Genomic DNA, 25,059 nt, shown 5'->3' with positions numbered 1-25,059 from the left:
TCCTCCTGTAAGGGAGCTGCTCCATCTCTTTAATCCCTCCAATTGCCCATCTGTATGCATTCTCTAACTCTGGTGCATCATCCAGGGATGTGGCGAACACAACCACGTGCACCATCAGGATGCAAATGTAGCAAGGCTTTATGCAGTAGTAAAAATGGGGAATACTCATTCTTCACTGTTTTCCCCATAGGTCTACCTTCAGTACTAAGCCAAGGTCCAAGATGTGTTTCAGAAGCAATTTATTTCATAATTCCATTTGTTAGCTGCAAGTGCTCTCCAAGGTCGTTTGGCTTTAGAATTAAAATGAAGAAGTTGATTTATAATCTCAGAGATTGAGAATAAAGAGAAGCAGCAGAGAAACCAGAACTCTTGAGAATGCGTTTGCTTTCCACTGACTGTTAGTGATACTTCCAGTAGATGCCGGTTGCTTAGCTTAGGAGAAAGAAAGCAGTGATTTGGGAATTGGAAATATCTCTTCTGTTTTCTCTAGAAGAAAGCAATCACTTACTCTGAATTTGATTTTTTTTATACATAAATTCTCTTGCACATTGATAAATCATTTTTTGAAAAACCCAGGAGTTCTTGCATCCCCAGAAGATTCCTTACAAAAACTCGGATAGTTGCCTCTGTTGGAAATAAGGAGTTTTAAAAGTGCTGTTCTAAGTGGGGGAGAAAAAACAACTGTTAACGATTCCTAATGTGCACAAATGTGAGCAGCAAGGATCACTGCCAGTCCAAAAGGGAACTTCACTGGATGTGTTCCTCTTTGAGATGCTCTAAATGTGGCTTACCTCCACTGCTGCTTCCTCAAGTATAGAAAATAATGATAAAAACCACACTAGTGAAATCACCTGTGTCTTCTTCTCATTCCTCGTGCTCTGCTGTGACATCTCATGCTTCCTTGCTTCTTTTTCAGGCAGTTGCATGTTAGATTAAGCATGCAGAGCAGTAAGTAGCCATCTTTTTGACCAGCATGGGGCTACTTCTGATGCTGTCAATCTAGACAGTCTCCCATCCCTGGAGGTGGTTGCTTCCAGCTAGGGCTGAGACTGCTGTTCCCTCAGCCCTCCCCAGCACTCCACTGAAACGTTCATTGTTGGTCCCACGTTAGGTCTAGTTATAACAGCACTGCCAAAACCCTCGGCTCTTCTTTCAGAAGGACATTAACATCCAGCACACGAGCGCTTCCTGCCTTGTGTTGGCTTGCTGGTGGCCTCTTGCTGCACATGAAGCAGATGCTAACTGCTGCATGTGCTGTGCTCTGGCTGCTTGCTTTGCTGAGTGATGGCCTTTTTTGACAAAAATGACGGTTATTTCCTATTACCCGATTGCTTGTTATTGTTGTACTAATGGCTAAAACTTGATTTATTTATGTAAATTTGCCTATAGAAACGTGTCACCTGAAAAGCAGGCTGTTGTTTTTCAGAGCTAGCCCCATTGTGTCTTTTGGCAATATGTAAAACTGAGTTCTCCTGTGAATTTTCATAAAGATAAACATGCGCATAAGGCACAGCTTATATTGAAACAAAAAGATTTGAGACGGTAAGTGACAGGAATACCAGTGAGCTAGTTAAGTGCAAATGAGCCTTGCTTAATACTAAACATGTTTAGAAGACTTGTAGGAAAAAGTGTGGCAATGGCTGCTGCTGTGCAAATGGGGCTGTTTGTCCTAATCCTGATCAGTGAGGGGGGAAACAGAGCTCTGCAAATATTAGCAGTAATTTTGCATAGTGAATAATCTGCTCCATTAGTTACTTAGATTGTTGATATTTTTCTTTTCCAGTCGCTTAGGAAAATCTGATTGTCAGAAAGCTGGGATGCTTTTTCTGCCAGCACTGCGTGTATGTTATGGAGGGCAGGATGAGATGCTGCTGGCTTTGCTGTTTTGGCTTTGCCTGCCTTCCTCATAACCACCAAACACATCTGTGCAGGTGGTGCTTCATTTCTGCATCAGTTTTCTCCCTGCAGTGTCTTTGATGCTGTTTGAAGGTCGCAGGTCTCACAATCTGTTTTGGTGGTTGATGCTTTTTATTATTTTTTTTAGTGGTATGCTAACTTTTACAGACATATTGAAATGCTCATTTATTATGTCTATGGTATATCTTTTAATAAAAAAAATAGAACTAATGCTAGAGAAGGAAACTACCCGAGGTGAGACAGTGTTCTATTCCAGTAACTTGGCTTTTCACCAGACATTGTAATAAATTATTTTTTCTGCAGTAGCAGAAGGCTGAAGGTATAAATTGAGTCCAGGCAGATGAATTGCTGCCATCAGTTTAGTTGTGCTCTACCTGAATCCACGGGGCAGCAAGCAGGAGCTGAGACTGCAGTTCAATTAAGACGGTGGTACAAGTAAATCCTTTCTTTTGTTAGGTGTGCTTTCGATTATACAATTCTCACATAGAGCAGAGTGAGCTGACAAGACAAGTCTGGAACGATGCTTTTGTTCTGGCTATTTAGAAGGAGGTGAGGCTTGGGGACGTCTGGGGAGGAGAGAAGCAGCCTGGCTGCTTTACTGCTTGCTTTCTCTCTCCCATTTTATATAAATAGATGCGTGCGCATCCACTTTATTCCCTTATTCCCCAGTCATAAGCACGTTCCTTTTCTTTGCCTTTCTTTGGGACTGTGATTTGGCAGGCTCGGCCTGACTCACTCTATCTCTCCTGTAGCAATCGAGCAGTGGTGGAGGAACTGTCTCCTGCACTGCTTTGGGGACTTTTAGGCACCTGAGCTAAAAGGCCAAGTTACGAGCTGCTTCATTGAATTACTGCATATCGTCAGGCAGCATATCAAAAGTCCTTCGTCTCCATAGTTTAAAAATAACTTGATGATATCTCTCCTCTACAAGGATTTGAAAACTCTGTTGGCATTTGAAGTTCTCTTCCCTTGAAAGCAGTGCAGTGCCTTCAACTGCTCAGCTGTGGCAAGGGGTAAGAAACGCGAGCTGTGGCAGCTGTGAGTGCTGCCTGAAGAGCCCTCTTCTCTTATAATTGGTTTGTCACTTTCTGACTGTAGAAAGGTACCATAAGTACTCCTGCTCAGGATTTTTCAGACTGTGTGAGTGTGAAATCTGCTCAGCTTAAACTAGGTGTTCTCTGCTGTCAGTAAGAATGTGCTGTCTGGTTCACAAATGCTTCTTAAGAGATTCTGATACGGACAGTGGAGATTGAAATTAATTATTGAATGGCAAGCAATGGAAGATTGCTCAGGTGGGAGTCTTGAGAAGAGCTGGTGACTCGTCATAGCAACATAGACACTGAGAGTAGATGCTACTTCAACCTTCTTTCTAGGAGTAGCACCAAATTTTAATCTCTCTGACAGTGATGCTCCTGAAACTAGTTAGGTGCCTGCACACATCTCTCCTGCCACACCTTGTGCAACTTGGGCTACAGGCTGGTAAGAAGCTATTTCTAGAAAGGAGATTTACTTTTCTGGCTACTAGATGTTAAATATGTTTCTTTCAAGCCCTTCCAAACAGTGGAAATAGCAGTGAATTGAGCTGTGTATACCCTGTTGCCTGCCTTTCCCTCAGACGTATGTCATGTACAACCGCAGGCTTTTCTCATTTGCAGCTTAACTTTGTTATAAGGTGACTGCTTTTACTTGCTGCTTTGTTGATATCTATTACAAACTTGCCCTGCAGTTCAAGAAAATAAGTGCCTCTGTTTCCAAGAGCAACCCTAAGTAGAAGTCATAGCATGTGTGTGTTTTACAGTATTGATATACATCTCAACCCTCTGTTGTTGCTTAAGGAATTTAGAGGGCCTTTTCCAGACGTTCTGATTTGCTCTGCATTAATACATAGAGTTCACCAAGCTGCTGTACAGAATTGCTGAAGGATGGAGCAGTGCATCCAAAATAAATCAATGGGCAGGCATCCTGTAGCATCTTGTTTGTAGACCGTGCCGCTGAATGTAAAGCAAGTTTCCTGGGTGAGCCGTCAGCTGTGATGTTTGGGTACCTTGTAACGTAGCTGGTGTAGTTCAACTGAAAAACCTTCAGAGCTTCTGAACAGAAGTTCATTTTGTAGAACGAAAAGTGGATGTGCTTGGAGGGGATGATTAGAAAATGGTGCTTGAGAGCAAGAACTCTGTGGTTGGTACCACACCTTATATGGTGCTCTGTGCATTATATTTGCTAACTGCAGTCTTAAGAAGGCTTATTACCTGCTCTGCCGTACTGAAATGTACTTACCAGCAAGGTATTTTATTATCTGAATATGTGTCATGTGATTCTCAGTCTGTGCTTTTTCTTTCCTAGTATTGAGTTTGACCGGGACTGTGACTACTTTGCCATCGCTGGGGTGACAAAGAAGATTAAAGTCTATGAATATGGTACAGTCATTCAGGATGCAGTGGATATTCACTACCCTGAGAATGAAATGACCTGTAATTCCAAAATCAGGTAGGCACTGGCTTTGCATTTACACTCAGACTGCCTTTTCCACTAGCTTGCTTGTATATTGGTTTGGTTGGTTTGGTTTTGTTTTTTTTTGCTTTCTTTATCTGCCGTCAGTAATACTTGGCTGGGAGGGAAAGGGTGGAAAGCAAGATCTGGCAGAGAGCTTGCTGTGTATTCTGGGTGGGACGACATGGGACTAAGCACTCCTGCTCAAGTATGCTGGGCCCAAGTATTCAGAAAAAGCACCTTATGGTAGTGAGGAGCCTTCGTGTTCTTTGCAAACGCTGTTGGATATCCAGTTGGGTAAAAAGAGAGTAAAACTTGACTTGTGGATCTACGGGCAATGTCAGAGCTTATACAGATAACTTTTGTCCCCAGTTCCTTATAACAGCCACCAATTCATTTGTGCTCTTCTACTCATTGGTAAGATCCCCTCCATTGCAAAAAGAGGTTAATGATCCCCAGGAAACGTGCCTCATTTGCACCTTCTGCCCATGAATTTACATTTGCCTGATGGGCCTCATGATGTTGAGCTCTAGGGAAAAAGTCTTGCATGATTTTTGTACTTCTGTTGTTACTGTCACTGTTTATTTTTTAATCCCTGTAAGTGACTTAAGCCAAAAGAAGTGTAGCCTATCCCACAACTTCTATCAAAAGGATCCAGCTAAGGTAACTTTAAAAAATCCCAATTCAAAAATTCGATTGAAGTTCAAAAGTAAATAATGGAAGCAATCATGTCAATACAGCACATTAATGGAAGTCTTCAGCACCTCATTTGGTTTGATTCACTACTCTATGTTTTGAAAGCAGTAAAGCACCTTACAGAAGTCTGAACAACAGATTTGTTTGAGACAGCAGTCCAGTTCCTACCCTAACAGAAATAGTAACGTTTGCAGGTCTGTAGCAAAAGATGGTAGTTTTGTAGTTAGTATATTTCATGAAATAGATCAATTGCTGTTGTGTCACTTACGGTGATTGCTGTGTATGCGTGTGACTGTTCTCTGAAGGAGATATAAATGCAACTGCTCAAGGGCTGGCTTTCAGGACTTTCTGACACGAGCGTTGTTGGGTGAATGTGTTCTTTGTGGGCTAGGCAGCATACAAATATAATAGGCAGTCTCCCTGTGCAGCTGTGTGTTTGTATGATGCTTGTTTATGTAAATGCACCTGTTTGTTTGGAATGATCCCTTCATGACCAACTATTGGATTTCTTCTTCATTCTCTTACCTGTCTCCTTTTCACAGCATTGATATTTAGATCAGTGTCATTCAGCTGTCTCTTCCCACTCTGATTTATCGCCTGTTTGGAGCTGAATATAAATAATATGAGAGAATCCTGTATTGATAAACCATACTGCTGACAGAGCTTGAGTTTTGCTGGACTTGTGAAATGCTCTGCTTTTTTGGCCAAGTCGTAGCAGAGTTCGCATTGTTCAGCTTCATTGTTCTGAAGAGAAGAGTAGAATAATAGGAGAACAATCTAGCAGAGCTGATTACTACCTCTTGCCTTAATTAGAAGGGGGAAAGTAATGTGAATTTGGTGCTTTGCTGTCCGAGTCTACTTCCCAACGTACTGCTTCACATTTGATAGGAATCTGCCCCGACAGTCCTGCCAGGCATTAGGTAATTGTTTGTTCTCCCTTCCCTGGCAGCTGCTGGTGAGGAGAGCTGCATTAGCACATTCACTGATGTTACTCTTGTCAGCTTTGTGCTCCAGACAAGACACTACTTGCATTCAGCATTTCTTTTCCTTCTCACATCTCATGCATGTATATACATATAGATATGTGACAATGCAAATGTACTGTCCTCTGACACTCTGCCTCAGCAGAGATGGACAGGGTCCTCTTCATTCATTTACCTGCCCTAGTTTCTCTCTTTCCTTCCAAAAAATGCTCTTTTTTTTTTTTTTCTTTTTCCATTGGCACCTTCACATTATATCAACCTTCCTTCGGCATGTGGGTGCTTTTGGTTTTGACAAATAAAGTTAGGCTGTCAGTCAAATGCATCCCTGCTATATCCATTAGCTGTGCTGCCAGTCACTGGTCCTGGGGCTCTCTGTCACAGTGTAAAACAGTATAATAATTTGCTATTCTGAAGTGATGTAGCTTGAGGGAGAAGTTATAGGAAGGAAGACTGTAATCTCATTACAGAATATTGCAGTATGCTGAAGTCGTGCCTGCATTACGGTTAAAAAAAAAAAAAAAAAAAGCCTTGGCTTAAGGCTGTTTCATCTTAATTTGGGTGGAAATACAGCATCTTCCAAAGGCTTATTCTACCTCCTCACTAATGCCTTTCTATTACCAGGGACAAACATATCTCTGCAGCTCTGCATGGGTGGCACCTCTCTTGCCTGCTGTCTTGGATGGGTTTTGGGGCTCTGTCTGGTGCTGCCACTGAAAAATCCATTTGCTGTCGGGCTGCCTTTGGGAAGCTTTATGTCCTAGCTGGTTATAGTAGGCCATTTAAAAAACAACAACAAAAAAAGCTACTGGTATAATGGTGATATTGCAGACGGCACAGCTCGTAACATCCCTTCCCTCTGTGCACTGCACCAGGGCTGTCTGTCTGCAGGCAGTTTTGCTCTCCAAATCCACGTCATGGGAAGCTCACCCTAAATCGATCCTGGTTAACCTTGTTCGAGGCGATGATGCTGGGACATAAATCATGAGCTTAACACCAGTGACTCAGCTCTGGGGGAGCAGCAGCTCAGGCGGGCTTCCATCGAGCTGACAGGTGACAGCAGAGGCAAAGCCAAGCTCAGCCTGGTGCCAGGCCTGCTGTCCTGGAGCAGCTGGGGAGGGGAAGGCAAAGGAAAATGGGAAGGACGAGAAGGGCAGCCCTGGTTGAGGCTGGCAGCCCTGCCAGCATGGGTGTCCGCTGCAAGCTCGGGTCTCACCAAACCGCAATAGATCGTAGGCCTGCTTGGAGCAGAGCCCTGGCACCAGCTGTATCACAACCTCTCTTCCTCTTTTCCAACCCCCTCTTTACACCCACCTGCTTCTTTAATGTGTTCCTTTTTCGTCGTCTGCTGAGCTTTTCCTGATCTTTATTTTTTTTAAGAATGGGGAAGGAAGTTGGTGTGTCAGTTTTCTGGTAAACACGCATTGCGTCCCCCGGGAACGGCAGAGGCAGAATCTTCCAGGAAAAACACAAGATGACACATAAATCCTCATAAAAATCCCATTTACAGATTCATAGCTTCAGCACAAGAAACAAATCCTGGCATTGTGCAGAAGCTATAAACAGCACCGTGTGTGCTAATTATGATTTGCTGTGTCCCAGGCAGTAATCTGTAGCTCCCTCCAAGCAGGGGAGAGGTGGGAGAGGACCAGAGTGGGACGAGCAGCAAGCACAGCCCTCTTGTGATTTATCCAGCAGGCAGAATGGCTGCTCTGCCATAGGCTGCAGCAGAAAGAGAAAAAATAAGAGGGCTAGCACTCCAGGTGAAAGAAATTGGCTTTAGGCTTCGTTAATCCATAGTAGGTGATGTGCCAGCGTGGCTAGGTAAACACGCCTTTGAAATGCATGTTTAATATTCTGCATGCTCACCACTGTACGTGTTTGCAGCGTCTGTACTTCAGTGATAGATGTTACCACAAGCTGCCCAAATCGGCTGCATCTATTTAGTCAGCTGCAGTAAAAGCTTGGTTGTTGGTTTGTGTGTTTTTAGGAGGCTGCTGGTATTTTATTGTTCTCATTTTTTGGTGTCAATAAATCAAATGCACGATTGCTCTAGCCTAATAGTTTGCAGGTGTATTACTGTCAATTTTTAAAGTGTCGTTCAGTCCCCGCTGTTAAGCTTAAATTAAGCAAAAACTCAGTGTGGTGTTTTTCAGCTTAGTGGGCTATTTGGAGAGGTATGATCTTTGTTTATGCTGGAAAACTTCAAGGATGGTTGTTGGGCGTCTATATTTCTGCTGCAGAGAACAGAAACACCTGCAACTTCCATTAATTCCAGCTTCAAGGTAACTGCCTTATTTTGTAGTGAGATGTTTTTGTTTAAAAGTTTTTCTCTCTTAACCCCACAAGGGACTTTCTTTGGATTGATTAGCAAAAAAAAAAAATAATCTGGTTTTAATATTTGCTATGATGCTGTAATTCTGTATGCCTCTGAAGTATTTGGTTAGTGCTGTTGCTCACGGGGGTGGACCGCAGAGTAACAGATCATTCCTTTAAAGGCATTTCTGCCCTCAAATTACTGGGCATTAGACTGGATCTGAAACATTTGGCACTCAAAAGCAGGTCAGCCCACAAGTAGTTTGTGCCTTATTAAAAGCTTGAGCTCCATCCAGTTGACACTTGGTAACTTCATTGTGGATTTGAGACTTTTCAGCCATAAAAACATTGGCTCATGAAAGAAACATCAGCGCAGCTGACAGCGCTCACTGAGCTGCCCACTCGTGTCACTGAACAAAATGAGCATACAGCTTCACAGGGTCAGGGATTTTGTGTGTCCGGATCAGATGCCAAGGTTAGAAGAGTGCTTCAGCAGGGGATAATTAGCTTCAGTGAGACCTTCTCAGCAACTTTCTCCTAGCTAATCTCTTGGAAGGAAAGCCGTTATAAATTACAGCAGAGTAAACCTCTGATGCAACCGTTGCACTGTTTGTGGTCGAAAGAACAAAGTGGAAACTGAGAAGTATGGCCACTAGTATTTAAAATAAGAGATGACCTTCACAACCCCCCGTTAATTATGCATTATCTCTGCCCTAGGTATCTATCTTTTATATCATACATCATATCCTCCGCGTTTCAATTTTTCCCCTGTATGTGGCTGCAGGCTATCCGAAGGTTGTCTACAGAAGGTCATTTCTGTATACTCCTGGGGTTTTTGTGCTTAACTCACCTGAGGACTGAGTAAGCTGCATTTTTGGCCCATCTCCCCTCTGCCCTTTCTTTTCCCATTCGCAGTCTGGCTCACCCATGCATTTCTGAGTCTCGCTCAGTTTGTTATCCATGATAACGTCTTACAGGAACCCAAGAAGATAAAAGGCCTTCGAAATTTCAACAAAACTGCCTGTGTTGGGCACGGGAAAATGATCAGCCTCTCCTCAGTAGCATCTGCAGTACCATCCCAACACTCTGTAGATCCCAAAGAAGCCACGTGAAGGAGATAGCTGTAGGTGTGCTCAGAACAACTTGTTCTTCATCTCTTGGCAGCCTTTACTCTATTTTGATACAAAGAACAATTAGGTAAAAAGTGTCCTTTACCTGGAGAAGGAGCTGTCCTCTCAGTTCCAACCCTCAATTGCTCTCTACGAAAAGTTATTTGAGGCTTTAAATCATAAAGAAGCTCAAGTACTGAATGTCAAGGAGAACGCTCTGATTTCAGACTTTGTAAAGAGAGTTGGGTGGTGATGAGGGGGGAATTAAAGCAGAGAGGTGGAACAAGATTGTCTTTGTCTTATTATGATCCTTTAATCATATTCCTTAAAAATGAAAGATTTATGGTGTGTGTGACTTAAAAGGTGTTAATTGAACCACTTAGTTGCTGCAAATCCCAAAACATTTTTCACCTGTCAGCTCCTGTTTTCCCTCCCAGTCTATCCACAAATGGTTTCCAAGTGAGTGTTAACCCCTTGTTAACACTATTAGGATAAGTGGTGCAGAATGTCTTTGCTGTGCCAGATCTAATGGACATGCTTTAGGGCACAGAAACCCTTCATTTTTCTCTGTTTATATTGATTGCTGTGATAATCTATTACTTCTTACAAGCCTGACATTCCTTACATCCTTAGGCATTTTTTGGTCTAGCGCATCTCAAACAGCACTGTTAAACTGACCTTTATATTTTTCTATCTACTCAGTAGTTCTAAAGTTTCATCATTAGGGGTGATTTATTATTATTATTATTATTATTATTATTTACACTATGTGGTTACACAGTTACCCTCTTCATTGTTCATTTCTAATCAGCCAGGCTGGCACCTGCCCATCTGCCTTTCTCTGCTCCTGCTGATGCTGCCTGTCTGACATGCTCTCAGAGCTGTCTGGATGGAAGAGTGCTTTTTCAGAGATTTGGCCCTGTGCTGCATTCTTTCTGCTCTTCTATGATGGCTAAACTTAGATATGTTTCTCTTAAGCTGTCTCCTTGAAGTTCTGGCTTGAATGAAGATAAGATGACGAGAGGAACAGGTTTAAACACACAGGTATGGTGCAGTGCCTGCCCCCTGCCAGTGCTTGGAGACTGCTCCCAGCCCAGGGCCTTGTGCTGTAGCTGTGTAGGGCTGTGAGCTGCTGCCTCTTCCGTCAGTGGTCACCCAGTAGCAGGACTCCAGATGTCAGCCATGGTTATCTCTGGACTGCTGCAGTCCTTGGCGGGCAGTGCCTGCCAGCTGCATCTGGTCCACAGGGAGCCACTTCATTCTCAGAATGAAGCTTCAAGTAAATCATCGACTCAAGATTTGCCTTTGTGTTGGCACCCAGAGGTGGTAGCATGGACATAATGATGATATCTCCTTAATGATACATTTGGGGATGGTACCTACAAGGGCAGAAGACACACTTTCTAATTAATGACTTATTGAGGAAAAGCATAGCCTGAGCAGTAATGCCTCAGCCCTTCTTTTAGCACCTGGTGGTACAAGATAATGATTTATATGAAGTGAAACTTTGAAATTTCTGAATGTGAAGTTTTGCAAGTAGTAGATGGCTGTTGCAAGAAATAAATGTCCAAGAGTGAGAACAGGCTCTACGTTGGTAGAGGTGAGCACAAGGAGTGCAGCTGTGCTAAAGGAAGTTGCCAGTAATGCACTGAGGAAGGAGAGTTCTGAAAGCTTTCTCTGAGCATTGCAGTGGTGTGAGAGATTTGTTGAAAACTGGTCCTGTTGGATGGCTTGGTCTCTTTTTAAGTTAGATTAATGTGTACAGAAGAGCAAGGCAGAGCTAGAAGGCTTGGATCACTCAGCGAAGTTTCCTGTTGATGCAAGCACTGACAGCATGTTATTTCTTTCACATATTTCTTTCAATTTGTTTTAGAAACCAGCTGGGTTTCTTGCTTCACATTACTCAAATAAACTTGTTGGTGCTACAGTTAAATAGCAGTCAGCTGAGATTAGCGGTTGGTACTTATAGTCCCCTTGTAGTTTTAAAATTGACACCCCCAGTAAATCTGAGCACTGTCAAGAGTAGGACACCAGAGCTGTGCTAATCAAAGAACAATGGTGTTTATATTTTTAAATTGCATTAACAAAGGAAAAGGATTTTCCCATATTCAAGTGCCTTATTCCTGAGGAAAACAGGATACAAGTGTACAGTGGAACCAAGAATTTGCCAAGGTAAAATACTCCCAAGTGATTCCATGCATCTACACCATATTTCAAAGTGCAGCTGCAGTAATCAAAGGGGGACTAAAAAGTTAGGCAATCCTGGACTTTTAGCTGTATTGTTGGTTAAAACTTGGTCCCGAGGCTGCCCTAATCTAGTTAACTGTGTCGGAGTGGCTTGACCTGCGTGAACTGGCTCTGTCAGTTCAGTTTCTGCTGCATGCGTAGCGGTTGATACCAACTGGTGTGCTTTTGTGCCAGATGGTCCAAAAATTGGTGAGCAAGTATTACAAATTTGCTTACCTCTGTCACATTTTCAGGAGGCAGAGCGGAAGGCATAGTGCCAGAGCGATATGAATGTGACTTGGCAGTAGTGTTGGTCCTGTTTTGTCTGCTAGCAGTTAGTTTGTCAGTGGAACTGTCATTTAGTTTTTATGCCTACTTAATTCCGTTAAGATATAAACCCATGCAATGCACTTCTCAGTCAGCAGCATTTCCTAAATGGCCCATAGCAAACAAACTGCTGTTTTCTTCTGCATAAGAAGTGGGCTTTCCACATTTGCTGATATTTGGAAATACTTTTTCAGAAGTTACAGGCTTATGTAAGTAGATATGTGTATACAGAACTATGTATGTGCCAGGGAGCAAGACTGTTTTGCCTTCTAGGCAGGCCTGTGCTTTGCGTGTATAGCTTTTCTTAGGTAAGTAGTTATCTTTGTAGTAATAATAAAGAAGTAGCTATTGGTAAGAAGTTAGGTCATCAAACACTAAGCTCTCTGTGAGAGTTTTTGAGGAATTAAAGCCAGGACAATAGCTAAATTAGAGATGAATGTATCCAAAAAATAACTAACTCAAATCATTCTGTCACTCACTCCTATATGATGTTTTTCTTTTAGCTTGTGGGTGGAGGTTTGTTGTTACTGGTGGTTTTTGGTTTTGTTCTTTCTCAAGTGTTTCAGTGGCATGGACTGAATGAATCACAGAATCATCTAGGTTGAAAAAGACCTTCAAGATCATCAAGTGTTGCACGCTTTTTAAAGTCTAATCACCTGACGTATTGCAAGGTACGACTTAATGAAAATCTGACCTGGCTTTTTATTTTCTTTTTTTAAAGCTGTATCAGCTGGAGTAGTTACCACAAGAACCTGCTAGCCAGCAGCGACTATGAAGGCACAGTCATCCTATGGGATGGGTTCACGGGACAAAGATCCAAGGTCTACCAGGTAACATGTAATCAGCAAGCAACGCTTCTCTGCACTATAGACTGTGTCGAGGGAGCAGCGTTCAGATTGAGATGCTGCTTTTAGTCCAGCAGTAGGTGAAATAGGTGCAGCTTCTGTTTGACAAATGTCTTATCCATGTGATGTTATTGAGCTGTCTTCCTCTGAGTGAGGCAGCTCTGTCTCGTCACAGTCGTGAGGCAGTTGATGTTTTCTTGCCACCAGTCTTGCTGCTGCTTCTAGGTAGGGAGTTTGCACAGGGAGAAATGAGTTCCTGGAACTTATTTGTCTCACCCTTCTTCAGAAATCTTTGTCTGGCTCTCTCCGTACCTGCTCCACGTCTGTCTTTGTCAAAAGCCTTTTGTGAAATCCTGCAGTGCTTACTGTTATGGGTCTTTGTAAAGCAGAAGAGCCAAATGCAGGCTTATGTGGCAAGCCTAGGAGAATGGAACTGTAGGCAGAAGGCTTCCCAGTACGGTCCTGTGCTCAGCAGAGCAGTGTGTGGATATGTGGACTGAGCTCAACAATTAGACCTATTTTGTGATAACTTTGTGGTACTTTGTCTTTTCATGCGATTTGAACACTTTTTTCATTGAACGGATCTGAGAGCCTTGCGATCAGAACAAGGAGGTTGGAAGTAAAGGTGGCCTGGTGTTGTGAGGTTGGAAGTGCTGCAGGGTGGTGTGTAGGTAGAACACTGCATTGAAACTGATCTGTGTAGGCAAGCCTTCAGTTCTTCTTTCTTGACAGTTCTACATAAGTTTTAATTCCTACTTAAAGCCTTGTTTACTTTTTTCATTGTTTTAGTCATTCACAATGTTTGTTCTCATTAATCCAGTACATATGTCAATTAAACAGAAATGGTGCCGGACAAAATCTTGTCTGTTTTCCTCCCATATACGTTTTGCATTTCTTTGAGACTCAGTAATGAGCCTAGAGAGGACCCAGCTGTTGCTTGTGTTAAAACAAACTAATTTTGCTTCCTATTGGATCACTTGAATTTTTTATTTAGATTTACAAAGATAAAGGCACACATACTGACATCTGCCTCACGTGTATTAGAAATCCTTTAGTGACTTTGTCCTGGCGAGCTTTTCATGTTATCATCTTGTTTATAGGCTTTAAACAAAGGGTTTGACTGAATTTCAGGTTTCATTCAGCGCAGTGCTTTTGATTCCACACGAGATGTCAGCATAACAAATATAGCCCTTCTGTGTTTTGTGTGCAGGCTTGAAAGTGTATGTTTGAGTGGAGAAACACTGAATTAGACACCAGAAGTGCTGTTTAATAATTCAATATGAAGATGAGGGCTTCCAGGACTTTCTCATAGAAGATGTTCTAGTGGCTTTAGACATCTTAATCAGTACTGGGAGAAAAAGCTGTATTTTGTTAGAATAATTAGCAGCACACATTGGAAAAACAGCCAAATCATACTGGAAAAACAGATCTTTAACATATATTTCTTGAAATCATAATTGCTTCAAATTTAAAATTCAAATTGAAAAAAAATCAGTGTTCTTAAAATTGCTGTTATGCTGCTGGCTTCTTTCAAGCCATGTTTAGCATGCTACAAGCATTAATCTGATTGGGGGAAAAGTTTTTGAGAAACCACCAGAAGGCCCAGGAATAGCCTGGCAATTTATAGCAAACAGCATGCATTTTTCTTTCACTGCTTGATCAGATTACAGCTCACTGCCTTGAAATATTTGCCTTCTTTCTCCAAACAGGAGCATGAGAAAAGGTGCTGGAGTGTTGACTTCAACTTGATGGACCCAAAGCTATTAGCTTCAGGCTCTGATGATGCAAAAGGTATTGTTTTTTTTTTTTTCCCCTGTCTCTGTGCAGAAGACTTACACTTTCTGCATTCCCTCTGAGGAACAGAAATGTGATAATTCAAGTAGCTGATTCCTCAGCTGCCTTCAGAATTGTTGTTGGTGTGGTAACGTGTCAAGGTACCACCGAACTGTTCAGAACTCAGAGTGAGAGCCTTTTTTGGGATTAAGTTTTCTTGGTGTGACATACAGCTTTTGGGGTAACATACTCTCTAGCCAGCATCTTCCAGAGCACTAAAGAAAATCAGGTGTGTTTTAACATTAGTTAAGCTTGTTGAGTTAAAGCCTCAGGGCCTTTCAAAAGAACAGCATGTATTTATGTTTCAAAAAAGTAGGTTGTCAGGCAAAAAGCAGACACTGAACAGCAGCAGGCGTTTTTAACTATAGGTCTGAACATTAAATGTCCTGCATGACAAGAAGCATCTCTCTTTCACAACGTGTAGGGTGTTTTTTTTTTCCAGAGCTTAATGAGGTTGGGCAGTGGACTCAATGGGATCGTTGGGAACAACTCTCAACTTTCCGTACTCAAAGATCCATTGGTCAAAGAGATTTTGGAGAACCCTTAAGGCAGCTCTTTCCCAACCTACCTGTGGGTAAATATTCCTCTTCTAAGAGACAGGAAACATCTGAAGAAGAGGATAGCACTGAGGAATATGTAACACGTGTAACATACTTCATCCCTAATGAAAAAGATTTTATCTGTAATGTGTTTACAATAACAAATTGCTTATCAAGCAAGAAGAGCTTTAGAGTTGTTTAATAATTTCCTTTTGTAGTCAGTGGAGATGAACTCTGCTAGATGGGCTAACAGAGCCCTGGTCAGAGCTGTTCATGATTTGCTTTGAAATGATAAATTTTGCACAGCAATTAAACCTTGAAAACCTCTAAAATGCTTTTAAATACTGTTTCAAAAGAAGGCTGTGTTAATGTTAGTCAAATGCATTTAATGCTGTTCATGTCATTGGCGATTTCATTTAGAAAATGTAGCTTTAATGATTATTTTGTACATAAGGTACTTTTTAATATATTTTTTTTTTTTACACTTTCCCCCTTATGGCTGATAGCCAAGAGTGTTGTGTGTGTGCCTAAATGCAGTGTGAACGTTCACCTTGTAAATTATCTGCCTTTCTATCACTTTGCTCCCCACTCATGCTGTGCATTTGAAGAAGCTTATCCACCAGGTGGACACACATTTATTAGCATGCTAACAAGTTGTCCAGTTGTGGAAAGCCAGCTGCAAGCAAAGCTCTTGCCTCTAACTTGACAGTTCACTTCTTTAGTAACAGTTTTTAAGAGTGACGTTTACTTAGAAATTATTGTAATAAAGTCTGCAGATCCACTTAAATGGCATTTCAATCCTCAAAGGCCTTTTGAAGGCATGTTGGTGAGCTTTTTTTAGTGAATAGAACTGGCCTGGAACATTTTATCTTTTACCTCCACCACAGTTTGCCTGTGATTTGCATACAAAACAAGCAAATAAATGGAGCCCTGTGTGAGTGTTAGAAATAAGCACTGCTTTTAAGGTCTTTCAGGTACAAAGCAATAGTAGCAAACGTCCGAATTGAACTGTCATCAGTATCCAACTTTCATTTCACATAAAAAGGGTTAAATTTGAGGAAGAGGTAATACCTATGAATTGTCCTCTCTCATAAATTTGCATAACTTCTGTTTTTGTCTTTCTACTTACCTTAATGAGTGCTTGACATTGTTCTGTCCAGCTCTGGATGTGCATTCAGGACATATTTGGCCAGGTGCAGCATCTGGTGGGAAATATAAGAGCTGCATACTCTTCCTGGTCTCTTTTCCTTATCTGCTTTTAAGGCCACACTGGGCTTCTTAACAAGAAATTTCAGTGTTGATAGATATTGGTGTGACCAGAGCAATTGGAACTAATCTCTCCATGTTTCTCTAGAAGGCATGGGTGTAAAATTTTTCTGTCAAGCATTCAGGACAAGCCAGCAAAAAAGTGACAGCTTAGCCAGTTCTTCCTGCTTGCCTGTGTATCAGCCTGTCTCTTCTGAGTCTTTTCAAGTTGGAGGCTAATTTTTAAAGCGCTCTGTATCCTCAGTAGGTATATATTGGGAAAGGAGATTTTAGATTAATAATCCTGTCATTGGTGCTTCACAACTGTCTCTGCCAGGGCTCAGACGCAGCAAAGAGGATGCTAATGAATGAAGTGTCACAAAGGATAAAATGCTTCTGATACAGTAAGAAACAACATCCTCGGGTCTTGGGTCCTGCATCAGCTTCTTCATTAAATGAACATAATCCAGGATGCTTATTTGTGGAAGATCTTTGTGCTTTAATAGTAGATAATGAGAGCGCAAAAGCATTAATGTACTTGAAATAGCTACTGTGTGCATGAAAGCACCGTTTTGTCTATGGTTGTCATGCACTTCCCTCTTAACGGGGCAAAGGTAGTTGAGCATCTCTATAGAGACCCAAAGGTGCATGCCACCTAGATGGCAGTCAGCAAAATTAGTGTTTACTTGTGATACAAGCAGCCTAAGGAAGCTGCATGGCCTTAATTTCAGCTCTTTTATTCACATAATAATGGCAGGAGCTATGATTCTCATGTAAGTAGGAAAAAGTGAAGTTTTGCGCTTTGAGCAGAGAGAATTTAATTTTGTGACTGTGCAGATGATATTGAAGTGCTGGGTAGTGCTGGAGCTAGGGCAGACTTGCAGCTCTTCCTGAACTCAACATTGCTATGAGTTCTGGGCTGAGAATGTAGTTTAATGGCCAGAGTGAAGTTAGTAAATGAGATAGTGAGAGCAAAATATTACCTGTTGCCATGCAGGGAGAATTTAAATCTTCACTGAGGCAGTTCTGGAGCAATCAAGTCTATATTCCCTGTTCTGATCTTTCTGAAGCTCTCTGATGCTTGCAGAGATGCTAGCAATAATGACTAGTTAAATCATAGAAGGAGAGTTGGCTTTATGTCCTTTCTTAGCTGAAATCCCTTCACTATTTCCAGCTCAAAATGGAGAGCTGGAGCAGAACAGAAACAGCTGCAAGGGTTCTGAGCTGTGGTGAAAGGTTACTTTTCATTGCCTCTTGACAATGGGGGAAAGCAAGTATTTGTTTTATTACATACAAGAGAAAATTATTTCCTTGGTGAGTCCATGGATGCCAATCCTGCAGCTGTTTCTCATAGTACCTGTGATGGGGCAACATAGGTTCACTCAGTTGGCCTCATGGAAGTGTTCTGACAACTGCAGGTCAGAGCATGTTTCCAGCTGTGGTGAGGATATCAGAGGTTTGTTTGGTGCCTCATTTTCAATGATAGTTAGCTTCTTCAGCTTCTACTGACTCTCACTGGAGTTTTAGATGTTTACAGCTCTTCAAATATCAGGCTGAACTTTCAGGTTGTTCGTTTTCCTGGCTAATAGCAGTTCAATAATTTCCTGGAGCTTCAAGGGCCATTGTATTCAACTGGGAGTGCCTCAAAAGGTCAAGATGATGCTGGTAGGTAAAGTGGCAACCCAGATACCTGACTGACAGTCTTAAACTTTCAGTGTGCAAGGAGTCATTGCCTGCTAACAATCCGGAGTTTATATCGTGCTCCTGACCTTACCATCAGTGTGCTGATTTCATACATCAGCCCCTTCAGTTACTGCAATGCAGGTTTCCACCTCCTATATTAGTTAGTGTTTGGTCTACAGAAGATTAATTTATAAATTTGGTCCTGAATAAAAAGAATCTTAAAAAGACTTACGCATTTGAAATGGAGAAGGCTGTTCCAGAGCATCTTCTTTCTTGTGTGGTGGGGAGTGGACACTTGGCCACTTAGAACTGCATCTGTCAGTAGCAGCAATACTAGGAAATGTGCTTTGAGAACATGTTGTAGAACTAGCCAATCTCAGATGGTTGTTTGCCTCATTCACACAATTCTTAGTGATAAAGACATCTGTATATTGTATAATTACTGCCTCGACCTCAGCTCTGAAAGCTACAGTAAATAAACTCTTATGAATTATGCTTTATTAAACTGTCAGTTCTTTATGAAAAAATAATGGACAGTTGCAGGTAGAACTTGACAGGTTTCATTATGTGTTGTTACACGTTACATATATCCTTTTTTATGGCACTGACTAAGATATAATTGAAGCCTACTATATCCCACAGCAGGCAGATCACAGAAATTGCTGCAGACTCTAATCTGCATCTGTCAGTTGGAACGAATATTATGATGGCTTTGAGCACGCAGGTTGACTCTTCTCTAGATAAATGGCAATGCAGTGTGACCTGAAGATTTGAATGAAAAAAACTGAAGCTGAATCGTAGCCCTCATGTAACTTCTGCATCAAAACTGAGACCTGAGGCTGTTTAGTAGAGATGGTTTCAAGAAGGAAGTAGGCTACTTTGGACACTGCATTAAATGTCAGTCGAAGCTGGAAGGCTTCAAGATGAGTCTGTTTGCTTTTATTCCTGGATTTGGGAACAACATAGCTCTAAATTGTGAGAACACTTAACTTTTCTGCGTGCCTCAAGTTTAAGCAGTGTCTGCCAACAGCGTCCTCTACAGTGACAGCATTATTTGCTTCCTATACTGTCACATTCATAAATGTGATGTCCTCCACTGCCACTGCAACTTAGAGTGTATATATCTTGGTGTCTGTTCATTAAAGTAAAATACTAGTGTTATATTACAGTGCAAAATTATCTTTCCTAGCTTTGTGCTTCCCTTCTGTCCCCCAGTGAGAAATACAGTGGAGGAGGTATATCTTCCAGTCTGATTTGGGGAAAAAAAGAGCATCTTAAGCCATGTTTACAAGGTTGTTAGTTTTATTTACAAACGCGGCTAGATGTTTAAGGTGAATATTACAGCTCAGGTAAATAAGGATAGATTTACTTCTGAAAACCAACAACAGCGTGGGTGCTGTTTTCATTGAATTTTACGTAATGGCTTTATGTAAATCCGGTATGCATCAGTGTTTGTGTTTCTGTTGTCTTCACGCTGCCTTGTAATGGTTCCAGGCAGCTGTCAGATGCCAGCATAGTGCTGTATTTGAAAATGATGTGTTGGTGTGCTCTGAGCAGTTTCCTCCATTCCTGTAGCCGTTCTCCAAGGTATGTTCAGACATTGCCAGCTTTTCATTAATGGCAGTACTATTAAAAAGTAGAAGCATTGGAAAGAACCTGCCAACATTCCTTCTTTTCCTTGACTTAAGACACCCCCAATAATCCACACTGAAGCCTTGCTTTTCCTTCAGAGCTCCAGGGAATGAATGACCAGGAGAAAGTACAGAGGAGCGCTCTGCAGGTGGATGCAAGTCCATTCCAACTCAACATGAGACTTCTTATTTCACTGCTTAACTGACTACAGCGGAAAACAAGATTCCTACTCTTTGCCATTTTTACTCACTCCTTCACCTCCAAAGCAAGCCTTCTATCAAAAGATGGCAGAGATGGCCACAGATCTGAATAAGCCTAACCAGCTCTTGGAGCTGTTACAGGGTTTGAGCCTCTGTGTATCTCCTACACGCTCAGCTTCTTAGCTTTAGCTTGCTCTGCCTCAGAACACAGTTTGTGATGCTCAAGTACAGCACAGCTTGCTGTAGACTTAAATTAACCTTGCTGATGCTTGTATGCTGTGTGCAGGGCATCTGTACCTGTGCCAATGGTGTACATTTTCCAACTATCTTCAACTCCACCAAAAGCAGCGTGGTCATCAGTCAGTGTGAGCGAGGTGACCGTCCCCTTCTGCTCTGCCCTGTTCCATCTGGAGTACTGTGTCCAGGCTGGGGCCCCCCGCACAAGAAGGCTGCAGAGCTGTTGGAGCAAAACCAGAGAGGGGCCACAAAGATGCTCAGAGGGCTGGAGCACCTTTTCTATGGAGAACGGTTGAGGGAGTTGGGCTTGTTTAGCTTGGAGAAGGGAGGGCTCCAGGGTGACCTCATTGTGGCCTTCCAGTACATAAAGGGGGAATCCACTGGAAAGCTAGGGAGGGACTTTTTGTAGGAATTAGACAGTGGTTAATGGGCTTTAAACTAAAAGAGGGTAGGTGGAAGTTAGATACGAGAAAGAAATTCTTCACAGGTGCGGTGCTGTTACAGGCTGCCCAGAGAAGCTGTGGGTGCCTGGGTGCCCTATCCCTGGAGGTGCTCCAGGCCAGGTTGGACAGGGCTCCGGGCAATCTGATCTGATGGGTGACAGCCCTATCCACCACAATGGCATTGGAACTAGAGGATCTTTAAGATACTTTCAAACTCAAACCATTCTGTGGACTGACCATGTGGGGAGCACCTATCTTCACCTTGAACGTTAAACGATGCTTGAAGTTTTTGTAGAGAGAGGAAAAAGCTAAATTTTGAAAAGCCACTGGTGTTTTCTGTTGATCTTCCTGTGAAGCACGGTAGTACTTTTGGGGAAGAGCTTGTTCTGTACAACATAGTTTAATCAGTGTTCACACAGCAGTGTTGAGAAACAGTAGAGTTCTTTGTACCAAGGAAATATATCATCATAGGAAGCTAGCATACTGATTTCTTTTCTGTCTGTGCCAGTTTCTTGAGAATAAAACAAGTTGTTCTCACTCGCTTGTGTTTAAGCATACAATTAGGTGCATTTATTAAGTCCAAAGCAGTTCTGCCTTGGAGCATGGAGTTCTGTACATCTCAGCAAAGGAACAAAGAACAAAAGGGGTTTAAACACTCCTGGTTATATGGATCTGCAGTCCAGTGATCTTAAACGTTGAGATTATAACGTAACAGTGAGTCATCTGTTCGCACCCATCACGTGTGTGATGTCATGTGTGGGATGTGTGCCTTCCACATCTCCTGAGTGTATGGGGATGAGTAGAGTGTTGATGTAGCTGGGAAAGTTATCAGGCTCAGTAGCCATCAGTTAGAAGCTGATCATTTCTAATTGTTAACAGCTTGGCAAATGAGGTTGTTCATAATCTTAATAATGAATGAGATTCTATACTTTTCAGATGGAGTTGGGAGTTTTTGCTTACTAATTCTTTTTCTGTTTCTCTAGTGAAGCTGTGGTCTACCAATTTGGACAACTCCGTAGCAAGCATTGAAGCCAAGGCAAACGTGTGTTGTGTCAAATTCAGCCCCTCTTCTAGATACCACCTAGCCTTTGGCTGTGCAGGTAGGTGAAAGAGTCTCTGAGCAAAGAGATATTGTTCTTCTTTCCTTTAAGCTGCTTCTTTCTCAAGGTTGGCTGCTGTTCTTAGCAGTGCAGTATCTTTGCAGTTAAAATGCCTCTGAGTAAGGCTTTTCAAATGTGCAGTCACCCAGAAGGCATCATGATACCCGAGCGTCAACTCCTTCCTGCAGCCTGACTTTTTAATTTGCCCATGGATCAGAGAAAAAAGCTCATGAAAGTGAGAGGCACAATGTGTTTATTGAGATAGCTAAGGCAACCAAGCAAATCGTAGCTTTGTGAGTCTTGAAGCAAGGTTAACGTGTTAACATGTTGATAGTTGTTCTTTCAAATTTACAGCATTTCTTATGAATAGTAGAAAACCATACTGGGAGTTTCAACTGGTTTTACCTGAGGCGTGCTGTAGAACAGTGGCTGTGCATGTTTCCCATAGCTGCAGCTATGATCCCTGTGCATGGGCTGATGTTTTCCTAAGTTAGTAAAGCATGGTTCTGGGGATTTCTTGATGTCACTGGGAAAGGCACGATGAGACTTCTATTCACTTGGATTAAATAGGTTTTGGTGTCTGTACAAAGTCTTAAAAGCAGAGCGGGTATCACTTCAGGAGGGAACTGCATTGTGCTATGCATGCAGCAATTGAAACTTAGAGGTACCTATAAATGTTTAACCAACTCTGCATTTCCTTTCTCCTCAGGGAGTTTTAATGTGCTTGTAACTAGATGTTCTGATGACACTTGCGATCTCTGGATTTCGGGAGATACGTTGATCGCATTCTTGCAACAGCTAGTTTGCCATTTTCTTTAGGTGTTCCAATTTCCAGACTGGTTCTACTCAGAATTGACTCTTAGGAGGAAAAAATTCATTTGCATTTTGATACACTGCAAAAAATGGATTCAAGTTGGAGTGTAAAATATTGACTTGCTTGACAGGCATCTTGCTGAAGGTTAGTGAATTACATGCAAGAATAGAATTGAATTACAATACCTACTAGCAGTATTTGAATGAAAGGGGCTATCTGTGAAAGGCTCTAGGGAATGATGAGAGCACTAGCTCCAAATGGATCAGCTACTGATTAAAATAGATACGTAACAGCACCATGAAGCAGAATTCTTCCTGATAAATCAGTGGCAGGGATTCTTTTCCACCTGAAAGGCAGAGGAGAGAATAAGGCACAGATAAATCTATGGAGGTTTTTGGAGCTGTAGGGGCACATGGGATGAAAACAAATTGTGAGTCTATATCTATCAGGCCACAATTCATGCCAAACTAAAACCACGCTTGTCTTCAGCAAGTTAGGTGGGGAAAGAGGCATTAGTGGACAATAGGGGTTAACTGGAAGCTTCATAAGACTACGTGTACTTTTTTGAGATAGCTGAGGGTCAAACAGTATTTGTAGTATGGAAGAATGCGTAGGAGGAAGGCAGAAGATGATTTTCGTAAAAAGTAAAAGCATCTTAACCATCAGTTACCAAGCATCTTCTTGGAGCTTGGTAATTAAGTCTAAATAAAAAGTAAAATGGGTATTTAATGGTGGTTGCGGGAGCAATTATGTGGACTAATTGTACTGATGGGAATGATTTCCCACAAAAGAATTTTAATTGATCTTTCAGCAATAAATACAAGTGAAAAAATACCATGTGAAACTAACCAAAAAAGAGGGATCTTAAAAGCTGGTTTTATTTCTAAAATTAAAAATTCAGAGCAGAGAAATTAGTTTATTTTACTCTATAGTGAGTATGAAAGTAGGCACTCTCCTGCTTAATGTGTTATGACAGAAGCAGTTTTTTCTTCTCCATCAATTTCAACTGATCTTGTTTACTAATTTCACTGAGTCTATGGTAAAAAAAAAAAAGAAAAAAAAAAAAGAAAAAATAGTGTAACTTGTGAATAGTGTGTTTGTCATGTGGGCAGTAACATTAATAAAGAAAGAGAAAAGCTGATTTCCTTAAGCAGTGTTTAAAAAGAAAAGGCATGGGGATGTGGAGGTTCCTGTTTGCCATCACAGGAATAAAGGTGAGTACTACAAAACGTTGACTCGCTAAGGAGTATAATGGGCAGTTTTAGGAAGTGGGCTTGTCTTTGTGTTGACTTGCTTAGGTGCTCTGAGGAGTTCCAGTTTTGATAATTCATGTCAATTACATTTCCAGTGATTGGTCCAATGATAAAGGAGCCCTGATTTCCTAACGTTGCCCATGCAACAGAATTGGGTGCAGCGTTTAAGCAGAAGTGCTGCTCCTGTATATCCTTCATAGTGTTGGTTTGGTGGAATCTGATGCTATGTTTGTGTGCTTGTATGTGTGTATATATCCTTACAGCTTAAAGCTTGAGGAGAGAAGCAATTGATGAAATGGTTGGTGGAAAAAGAACCTAATGTTTGAAATATAAAAGGATGATGTGGATTGGTTGAACTATTAAATTACTATATACACCTTCCATTCTCCCTTTCTCCATACACGGGATAGGTTGCAAGTTGGTAGCCTTGCTTAAGTATTGCAGTTCTGACTATAAGTCTGGGGTTTTACTTAGTCTTTGTCACACATTTTGTTTTTCCAATTATTATTTCCCTTTATTTTTTGAGGCTCAATCTCCAACCCTCCCCACAGCTGAAATCCTTTTTAGTAAGGCCTTGTTCTTCTGCATCTTGATGAATGAAATGTTTTCCTCTACCTTTGCCAAAAGCGTTGTGTCCACTTGCGTCCGTCTGTTCAGAATGCCTCTTTGAAGTAGTTTTTCCTCATCAGATACTTCAGACAGATCAGCATCTCCTTGAATCTCTGTGCTGGTCCCTGCTTTATGTTCTCTGCAAAAAACAGAATGGCTATCTTAAGATCCTCTCTGCCTTATCTCTTATTTATGTATCCCTTCTCATTTGTTAGTAAAATCGTGACTCTTTGCTTACCTTTACCGCTGATGCTATGGGTAAAATATTCAGAGAGAGATTCGCTTTCTTCAATTTTTGAAGCATCTCCCTTCCTGTTTCTCTAAAATGTCTGAATGCTTGCTAATTTTCATGGTACGAATGACGTGAGCCGAGGCAGCAGCCTGTGGACGTTGTCATCCATTTCCCCATGCTGAGTTCCTCAGAAGATCCCTGCCCTTTATTGGCAGCAGGGGAAGTTTCAGCCTTGAACATCGTCATCTGAGAAGGGCTAGGATTGGAATTTATTGTATCTTGGATTTCTTCTGTGCTTCAGTTAACCCACAAGTAACTGGGAATAGTGGTAAT

At 41.7% G+C, this 25,059-nt stretch overlaps 1 protein-coding gene across 1 annotated transcript in view; it reads left to right on the top strand.

Annotated features, from left to right (window-relative positions):
- Positions 1-25,059, top strand: part of COP1 (COP1 E3 ubiquitin ligase) — a 126,698-nt gene that overhangs the window by 51,004 nt on the left and 50,635 nt on the right. Inside the window, exons 12-15 of the mRNA XM_042819446.1 lie at positions 4,261-4,404; positions 12,783-12,891; positions 14,616-14,697; positions 21,702-21,818. Coding sequence (XP_042675380.1) covers positions 4,261-4,404; positions 12,783-12,891; positions 14,616-14,697; positions 21,702-21,818 — 452 coding nt within the window. The remainder of the gene's footprint in view (positions 1-4,260; positions 4,405-12,782; positions 12,892-14,615; positions 14,698-21,701; positions 21,819-25,059) is intronic.

Source organism: Centrocercus urophasianus, unplaced genomic scaffold (assembly GCF_019232065.1).
Source record: "Centrocercus urophasianus isolate 14NV4802_14NV808 unplaced genomic scaffold, USGS_Curo_1.0 seq_18, whole genome shotgun sequence".
Lineage (NCBI taxonomy): Eukaryota > Metazoa > Chordata > Aves > Galliformes > Phasianidae > Centrocercus > Centrocercus urophasianus.
Note: the sequence above shows the minus strand (reverse complement) of the source record. Positions and strands in the feature narration are given on the sequence as shown.